This window comes from Hydra vulgaris, chromosome 02 (genome assembly GCF_038396675.1).
Source record: "Hydra vulgaris chromosome 02, alternate assembly HydraT2T_AEP".
Taxonomy (NCBI): domain Eukaryota; kingdom Metazoa; phylum Cnidaria; class Hydrozoa; order Anthoathecata; family Hydridae; genus Hydra; species Hydra vulgaris.
The window spans coordinates 38,774,109-38,784,739 of NC_088921.1; the positions used below are offsets into that span (position 1 = coordinate 38,774,109).

At 24.9% G+C, this 10,631-nt stretch overlaps 1 protein-coding gene across 1 annotated transcript; it reads right to left on the reverse strand.

Annotated features, from left to right (window-relative positions):
- Window positions 1–1,071: 1,071 nt before the first annotated feature.
- Window positions 1,072–2,534, reverse strand: LOC100197196 (homeobox protein engrailed). The gene is made up of 2 exons (XM_065790814.1): window positions 2,110–2,534; window positions 1,072–2,032 (listed from the first exon to the last, which is right to left on the reverse strand). Exons 1-2 carry the CDS (start codon window positions 2,444–2,446, stop codon window positions 1,761–1,763), a joined length of 609 nt encoding a protein of 202 aa, XP_065646886.1. The 5' UTR covers window positions 2,447–2,534; the 3' UTR covers window positions 1,072–1,760.
- Between the last annotated feature and the right edge of the window lie 8,097 nt (window positions 2,535–10,631).

Genomic DNA, 10,631 nt, shown 5'->3' on the forward strand with positions numbered 1-10,631 from the left:
AAAAACTCGTAAAAAAATGCCCTCTTTTATGGCAGGAACCCTTATGAAGGTAAATTTATAAAAAATTATTTATACATATTACTTGGGTTTAATATAAAATTTTTATACATTTATTTATTTGTCAACTATTTTATTTTCTACTGTTAAATCAAACAAATAAGTTAGGAAACAACTTGATAACATGTTTAAAGATCACCGGTAGTTGATAATTTCTTTAAAAACTAAACAGTTTTTATTTATTAGTTCAGTTGTTTCAAATGATGAAATGTCTACCATTAAAGAGATTATCAGATAGTAGATATTTAGATAAACTGCATTATGCAAGAAATTTCATTAGCAAAACTTCAGCTTTTTGCTATTTCAATGATTATTCAATTGCAGATTAAGAAAAACGTTTATTGTTTCTTTTTTGGTCTGATAAATAAACTTTAAATATATGTTTTTGTAATCATTGGCGCCTTATCAGTTATATTCCGTTTATGTATATTAAACATAGTAGATAAGTTAATATATAACTTTGGCTTCTGTGTATGCAAAGATGATGCACCGATAAAAAAATATGCCTCATACAAGAAACAGATTTAGAAAAGCTTATCCTAATTTAAAGACTTTTCAAGATTTGTGTTTGCTTTATTATCGATCTTTCTTTAAAAACTCTAGTTTTTAGTATAGATTGTATCTATAGTTAAAGGTCTTCAATATATACTAAAATTTTTTTTGTCTCCAGTAAGCAGATATGTTGCCGTTTCAATAATCATTCAAATCAATAAAACAAATATCACTATTTGTTTAAAAAATTTTTAATATAGCGTTTATTAAAAAATGCGTTTATTTAAAAAATTGATGGATTGGGTTCAAATTAATTGTTTGAAATTCATATATTCAAAATGGTTTAATAAAGCTTCACTTGACTCTTTAAGAAATTAAACGAAAAGGGTTATATAAAAATACAATTTTTATTTATATGACTATTTTTGACTATAAAAACATTTGATAAAAAAGAATCAAACAAATCAGAATTGCCAACTGAAAAGGCAGTAACACAGTAAACCGATAAAATAACACAGTAAACCGATAAAAAAAAAATCACTTCAAAAAGCCACAAAAATTTTAATCAATATAAATGTAATCATAAAACAATGTTAGCATAAGTGTTACATACATCCTTAGAAAAAAATGATTTTATTTTACAAGTTTTGTTACTAATACTATTGTGGAAATAGGATGCATGGTAGCAGGATGTGTGGGATACGTAGAAACAAAATATAAATAAAATGAATACAAAAATGTTAGTGACTAACGTTATATCCTCGATAAAAAATCATCAATCCTATTGTTGGACGAGTACAATCACTTTTTTGCAACCAACGTTATTGTTTAAGGCTTTATACCATTGAAATGGTTATTGTTAAAATGGATTTTTTTTTATTTATTTCAAATTATAAAGCTCTTATAATTAATTCATATAGTATACTTTTAAAATTGTAAATAAAAAAATTAGTTATCAACCACAGAAAATAAAAATTAATGAAAATTTGTATACCTTTGTCGTAAACAAAGGTATATGATAACAATATTGTTTAAATTAGTAAAAATAAAAACAAATTAAACTTTATTTTTACATAAAACTTTTTAAATAAAATTATCATTTTAGCATATTTTAGCATATTTACAGCACTCTCTATATATACAAATATGTACAATTAAATTCTTTTTATAGTCGATTAGTGTTAAAAAAAATTTTTTTTTATAAAGATCTGTCACATTGAGTTTTCCATTGGTAGTATTGGCATGTCTATATTGTGATGTAAGCTCGATTTTCGCCATTTAATTCTTCTATTTTGAAACCACACTTTAACTTGGACTTCATTTAAGCCCAGATCTTTTGCTAAATATCGTCTTTCATGTCCAACTAGATACTGTTGCTGTTGGAACTCGCATTCGAGACGCTCTAGTTGGTAAATGGTAAAAATAGTTCGTCTTCTTTTATTGCAATGCGCAGATCTTTTGCATCCATACCAATTAGTATCGTCTAAAAATAAAATCAAAATATATTAATCAAGTTTTTAAAGTTGTTTATCAAAAAGTTAAAGTTCATTTGTTACTTACTTTTGATTGGATTGTAGTCATAATAAAATCTTTTTTCCCGATTCAAAAAAATTTTTTTTTCAATAACGTTGGAGTTGTTACATACAGAGCATGTGCAATTTATATTGTTTTCTGTTGGGTCATCGCACACGCCATTTGGTTTTTCCTGAGTTTGGTGCAACGTTGTAAAATGTTTTGAATCAGAAATGCGATCATTGAATTCATCTTTTGGAATATAAATTTGTTTTTCCAGGTTTGACTTTTTTGTTTGATAAATTCCACGATACAAAATGGAGTCTATTGAAAATAAGCGACGGTTGCTTGTCTCAGTACTTATGAGTTCCTCTAGCTCCACCATCTTAGCATTTAACAAATCGTGTAAATGACCAAATAAACCCCACCTCCAGCTACTTAAGCATTACTTGAATAAAATAAAATGAATTTATTAATTTATTTATGAAGTTAGTGAGAGATATCAAATCACTTTTTTTTTAATAAAAAAGATATCAAATAACAACAAAAATAATGATTTTATTGTAAAGCTAACGTATTTTTTGTATATAAAAACGATTAACAATAAAAGCTTTTTGAATTTCTTTCAATAGATATTTTGAAGATAACAAATCAACAACGGCGAGTCAATGAAAATATGTTTTTCTAAACACAAAAGACTAATAATACCCCAAACACCTACACACTGCAAGATATATAAACAAGCTGCACTTCGTTTTGATATTTATTAATACGTTTTTTTAAATCACATTATGTCCATGTAAATCTTTCTATCGCCAGCTGCGAACCTTAATGGAGTTCACAAATATGTATACTTTAAAACGAATAAAATGAAGAATCCTTTTTTTTGGTTTGAGAGATATCGCATTTCTAATAAAATATTTATTGTCAAATGCAAATGTAAACAATTTCTTTTCATTAACATTAATTAATAAAAATAAAATATAAAATAAAATGAAATATAAAAGATTATTCAGTGTAAAAGAAAATTTAGAATCAAAAGATTTTTCAATTTGTAAATAAATTTGGTTAAAAAAAAAACAAAAAACAATTATATGCACCATAATAAAATATGTGATAAACATTATATTTTATTATAATAAATTATTTTCATTTAATTTTGATTTTTAACAAATTCGAAATTATTTTATTGTTATATAGTGATTTTATAAAAAAAAAATTTTAAATGATGATTTTATTAAATCATTATTTGACAAAATTAATTTAATTAACAAAAAGAAAAAATTCATTAAAAATCGATTTTACCTTTTTTTTTCCTTATTCTTTATTAAGGTTTTTACAATTATCTACCTTTTTTTTTCCTTCTATATTTACATAGCTATTAAATATATCAAATAAAGCAAACAGATGAAAGTGCATAGTTTATTTTGACTCCCATGCATTTAAGACCGGGCTTGTAACATTAAGTATACTAAGTGCATACTAAAATCAGACTATTTTATTTGTTTCTTATATGTTGCATAACATATAAAAAACCGAATAAAAAAGTTTGATTTTTGTATACATTTAGTATACTTAATATTACAAGCCGGAAAAAAAACGCGATTTCAAAAAATATAATAAACTATATAAAATTATAATAAATACACGGTATAAAAAAATTACTCAAACACCCTCCGGTAAAATTTAATTGTCAATTATTGCAACATTTTAAAAACAGGAACCGCTTTTAATTAGATATTTTTCACTTAGTTATCTTTTTCATGTATATAAGTATATCAAATTTTAAAAACATGCTCGGTAATACGTTCCAAAAAAGATAAATAGGTTCATAATATGGGCATGGTTTACTGGTATTCTGGTTTAATCTCCTCAAGTTAGTTTGCTCACGAAGACCCAACAGCGTGATCTGCATAAAACAGGGATAACTAGAACCTCATAATCTGCAACCTTATCAAGTTTAGGCGTGTTTAAAGTACAAAGGCACAAATAACTAAATATAAGATAGAAATAGTCAGAAAAGTAGCACAAAGATGCTTGACCGGCAACAGTGAGTCAAAGGTACATTTAAAACAAAATGCACCTTAAGCTGCTTTTTGTGCAATTTTTTAGATGAGCGAGTATAAAAAAAAAAATGTAAACGCTGTTAGTGTGTTTTTTTATACAGCTGAAAAAATGTTTTAATGAAAATGCACTTTCAAAAGAATTAAGTTGGAAAACATGTTTAACAAACAGAGTAAGGAGTAACAATATGATTACTAACAATATTATTCCTTAAGTTAGCAGCAATGGTATAGTAGTCAGAGTTCTGACTTCAGAACTTGAGGTCCGTTTGTGAAGACGGCTATGGTCATATATGTATCATTGGTAAGGAATAATCAAGGAACCTCCTGTTTAAATGCTACTGCGCGGTACTCTTTGATAAGGTCTTTTTTTTCCTGTTATTTAACACCTAAATAACTTTTTAAAAAAAAGGACATTTTTAAAATATGGTCAAACTTTCTCAACTTTTTGTTAATTTAAAAAATAACGCTTTCTATAAAATAGTTTTACCCATGTCCAAGATATTTAAATATTACAAGTAACTAGTAAACAAACTATTTCCATATTCACTATTTAAAGACTAATACAATAAATTATTGCATTTTTTCCAGTCATATAGTAATGTAGTTATTAGCGTGTAGCATCAGTCATTTAGCATTTACAAGAACTGTATTTAATTTCAGCTTTAATTTTTCCAAATTTAAACTAATTTAAGATTTACAGATAAAGATTTTTTTTTTCCAAGATCAAGATATTTTCAAGACCGTCTAGCGCTGTTTAAAAAAAATCTAGAAGAAAGAGTTATTTTATCTTATTCAAGAATAAATAATATCTTTGAAAATAAATTATAACTCATCCAAACAAATTTATTTTCACAAATGGAATTAGACCACCATTTAGAGGCCCTTAACTAAGCGGCGGATATGTTTTACTCATTAGTTTGATAAAAATTAATTTTTAAACCGCTCTCACCATTGTACCGCTCTAACTACGCTCTCACTATTGCGCCGCGACTTCTTAATAAAAAGATTTTTTAAGCGATTTTTTTGCTTATTTTATTTGGTTTTCGACTTTCTTTTTTATCAAAACACGTGATTAAAAGGAGCATATTAATATGTTATATAATTCTTTAGAATAGTTATATAAAACAATTGTTTTGTAAAATTATTTTAAGTAGCTGTATAGATTTTGTATAAGTTTTATTTTATATTGTTTATGGTTTTTATCTATATGGCCTTTTTTTTTCAGAAAAGTTAGAGAAGTTAATAATATCAAAGCAATATTTTCATTTTTTTTTTTTATAGTTGATCAAGATTAAACCTTCCATAATTTACAATTATTACATTTAATTTTTAGGCAACGGGTTAATACATGCTTAAAATCTTAGCTAGGTCCTAGTATCATAGACAGATTTAGTTTATAACATGAAGGTTTAGGGTGGTGTGAATACCCCACTTCTCTTAAACGTTAATGTATAATATAATACCTCGTTTTATAATTCATGATTTTTTTCTTAAAATAGTTCTAAAGATGCTTTAATTTTATTTATGGTTAAATATATTAATTAATTAAATATATTAATTAATTAAATATATTAATTAATATATTAATTAATTAAATATATTAATTAATTAAATATATTAATCAATTAAATATATTAATCAATTAAATATATTAATTAATTATATTAATTAATTAAATATATTAATTAATTAATATATTAATTAATTAATTAAATATATTAATTAATTAATATATTAATTAATTAATATATTAATTAATTAAATATATTAATTAATTAATATATTAATTAATTAAATATATTAAATAATTAAATATATTAATTAATTTAGTAATACTTTTTCAATAACTAAACTTTTTTTAAACATAAAAAAAATTTGAAAAAAAAAAATTTTTAAATGAGTACTTAATGGACTTAACGGTCTTATCACAAAGCATGAAGAAAAAAATTTCTGATACAAGATGGACAAATTTGTTTGTTTTTCTGAAGCTTTTTTTTTATTTAACAAAAATAGTTAAATTGATATCAATTTATTTGGAACGCAAAGTTGCAGAGACATATTATTTGCAAAAACGTTTTATTGATGAATTACTGAAGATTTCATGATTCTTGTAACACAGTTTTGTCTTTATTTATAATCTTTTTGACGTTATGTCTAAAAATGATTTAAGATTCCTTAATATTCAGATGGGCGATGAAATTATCAATAACCAATGCTACCTTACTAATACAAACATTCTATCATATGGAGCCAAACCTTACCATTCTTGTCTCCACTACAATGCATGCTTTTCAAATGCATACTTTTTCTTTGAAGTGCTTTATAAAACAAATCAAGCTCATATGTGTTAAATATCACGGAGTTATAACTGATAACAACATAACATAAAAATGTTTTCACTGTCTTCACTGTCCGTAGCTTTTATCAAATTTTTTCCGTTATTAAGTTACGGAAAAATTCCGTTTTCCATATATTACGGTCTTTCAACATAGTTTTACAACAATTACAACATATAGAATTAGTCGTATTTGTGATACAGAAAAAACTTAACCTTATACGGTTAATGTTTTTAACCTTAAATTACGAACACTAACTGTATATTATTTGAGCCACAAATTTAAATAGCGGCAAGTTTTATTTTTTCACTTAGGTTTAATACATAAAGATATTGTGCGATAATTAAATTATAGGAAAGTTTATAATTTATACCTTACTAACTTGCCTAAAATAGGTATACATTGTCGGCTTTTACAAAACAAGTTTACTTATATTCCCGTGTCTCTCTAAAGTTACTTTATACAATCAATAATTAGAAGCCATTAAATGTATGGCTTCTAACTAATCCAATAAAAAATGCAACTCAAATGTCCCAATAAGATTCGCACAAGACCTATCTTAAAATAATGGAATCTGTTAAAAGTAGAATCCAAGGATTGAAGATAAGTGCTAGGATTGAAGATAAGTGCTTTGCTCCATCATTATTATTTAATGATTTTAGCTGGGTCAAGAATAGTATGTCATTGAGCATTAACAGAAAAAAGCTCTTCCAAACTTCAAAAGTTAGGTGTCGGCAAATCAAGTCATAAATAAAATTGCAATTAAAGTTAACCGATTGAAAGACTTGGATTTACTATAAAGCGCAAAAAAATTCAAGTACCAATTCAAAACAAAAAAAAACTTTGTGCTCTTCATATGGTTTCGAAATATCGGTTGTGCAGAATGTAAATGTTTTGGTGTTAGCCGTTTAAAAGTCATATATAACTTTCTTTCACTAAATCCCTATGTGGTTAGACTTGCACACTGACTCCTATTGCAAAAGTTTTATTTTATTCGATTAATATACGGTTGTTGTTTTTTTTACTTAAACAGATAATGCTTGGTTCGGAATGCTGTATTATTTTGATACGAATGCAAATGATTTTCTTATTTTACCTTTTTTAATAGATTGTATTTTCAGGTCTTATTTTGAGTTTTTTTTAACAACCTTTAACATTTTACTTTAGTTAATAAACAAGCAAGTAAAATCAATAATATTGACTTTTTGAAATAATGATTTTTCAATAAAGTTTTCAAACTTTCGAAGTTGTATTTTTGTTTTGTATAAGCTTATACGCAGTTTTTAATAAAAGCTCAAGTTAAAAAAAAAAACTTTTTCCACAAAACAACAACAAATGATACGACTTAACAACGGTAAGATTATGGCGAATAACTTTATACTAAGTTGATAACAAAGTTCAAGAGGAATTGAAAATCTAACAACTTAATTAATTCGTAAAAAGTAAACTTTTAGCTAATGCTGGATTAATAAATTAGGAAGATTTTGACAGTATTTTATTTTTGAAGGTACTTGTATTTTGAAAATATAACTTTTTTTTTTAATTTCATATTTCAGGTTGAAACTTGTCAAACAAACTTATAAAAAGCAGATTTTCAATCCGAAAGCATAACTAAATATATCTAACTGAATATTCAGAAGCATAATAATTTTAAAATCTGTAATTTTAGGGGTCTTGCTAACAGCTGCTAAACTGTACTGTATATTTAAACTTCGAAATGTTAAAGAATAAAAAAAAATTATTAGTTTAATTGAGAAAAGTATTACGAGAGCTAACAGCGAATGGGCAATTCACAAAAAATAGTTGTAGTTTGCATATTTATTTTTTTAACCTGTAATATATTGAGTGTTAAAAATAATAAATGAACTGCCATTCAGTCATCGTTATCATAATCATTAGTTTATGGACATTTATTTATGAATATTTATAGTTTATGAACATTTATTCTAGTTACTCTGTGATAAAAGTTTTAGGACTTCTGAGAACACTTAAATAAATAAAAAAACTAATTAAAAAAAAAAAATTAAATTGTATCTTCATTTTAAAGTTTTGTGGAAATTTTATTAACAATGATCTATTGTAGTATGCTGTGTTGTTATAGTGCACTATTATTAAGTAAATTTAAGCCAACATTTATTCATTCAAATGTTGTGCATGTTTACTTTTTAACAGTATTAAGCCGGGTGAATAAAAAAAAGCAATTGCTTTTACTCAGCGTTTATGGAGTAATTGCTCAATTTACGTGAATAAAAAATTTGAGAAAAATTACTAAAAATTTTGATCATGTAAAGCTGAACAATTACTCCAAAAACGCTGAGTAAAAGCAGTTGCTCTTTTTTATTCACCCGGCCTATTTATTCAATTTTTGCTTGACGTTATGGTAACGCAAGGTTACTTTAACATGTGAGTAACATTGACATGCGTTAGATTAAATGTTGGTACCTGTTTCATTAATTGTTTCAAGAATCAATAATAATATTAATGTTACCTAATATAATGATATATTTTATTAGGTAACATTAATATTATAATATGAAGTGTCAATAGTGTTAAACATAAAGTGTTTTTGTCGTGAAACAATGTCCAACCTGTTTTAACATATTAAAGTCCATTTGCAGCAAAAATAATTGCAAAAATAAAAAAAATAAAAAATCCTGAAACAATCTTTTGAAAAAATCTTGAAACAAATATTTATGTTTGAAAGCTATTTCTTGTAGATTAGGGTAGATTTGGGTATTATGAGCACCTTTAGCGAAAATAAGAATATTTTCAAAAATTATTATGCTGGATCCAAAATCTTTGCGAATAAACAATTTTTAGGGATTATTACTCATGATCCACATAGATATTTGGGAAACCGAATTTTTTCTTAAAAAAACACAGAGGTTTTAAAAAAATGACAAAAGTACTCATATTACCCAGACCAGATAATATGAGCACTTTAAGTAAGCTCAAGAAGTTAATATTAATTGAGTAAAAAAATAATAAACTGACAATTAGAATTCGTAATTATCAAAGCTTTTAAAATTTTAATCCCCTTTTAATTGAAACAATACTACTTTATTTAACGCAAAAAAAATAAAAATAAAGTTACTTCGTTATTTTTCAATTTTATCAACTCAAATCTCTAAATGATAAAAGTACAAATTTTTTGAATTTAAATTACTGAAAGATATTTAGTATTGTTAGAATATATATATATATATATATATATATATATATATATATATATATATATATATATATATATATATATATATATATATATATATATATATATATATATATATATATATATTAAATTTATTTCGTCATTTTCGTAATAAGTTATTTACAAATTTTGAGTTAAGATATGATCGGAGCAGGCAGAAGACAAAAGTCTTATCATCTAGCCCCGTTGTATCGTTTACACTATCATAAATCTATCATAAAATTTTACAATATCAGTAAAATAATATAAACACTTTTAAATAAACATTTTACATTTTTTTCAGGAACTTTGCAGGCTTTTAAGCTTAATCTTTAATTCCTTCATTGGAAACGCTTTATTGTAAGCATTGATGAACTCATTGTAAAAAAAATCATAAGCTATATTAGCATCTTTGCAATCATTGAGTTGTTTCCAGTTTACTTTGAGTAAATAATTTCACAAATTAATAACGCCTCAATATTAAATTCATTAATCTGCCTTTTTACTTGCCTTAGTACTTTGCTTTTTTTTCCTTTTTTAAAAAAATCCGAAATCAAAAAGATTGGAAAGTGGTCGCTTATATCGCTTTTTATGATTCCGCTTTGAATGTTGCATGTTGTAAAGTTGTTAGTAAAAATATTATCAATGAGAGATTCGGTTTGAAGAGTTACGCGAGTAGCTTTGTTAATTAAGGGAATAATGTTGTACTGAAATAGAGTGTTTGAGAAACGTTTTACATCGCTATTAGTTTTAACATTAAGAAGATTTAGGTTATAATCTCCCATGATGTAAATTTGTTTGTGTTTTAGTTTTTTTAAGTAGCATTTTAAGTGTTTTAAAAAAGATTTCTTATTTCCGCATGGAGGTCTATACAAAGCAGTTATTAAAACGTTTTTTTTATTATTGTGGTTTAATAATTCGATAGTTAGAAATTCAAAGTCCGCGTTTTGAATAATAAAATTTCTATTTTCTGAAAAT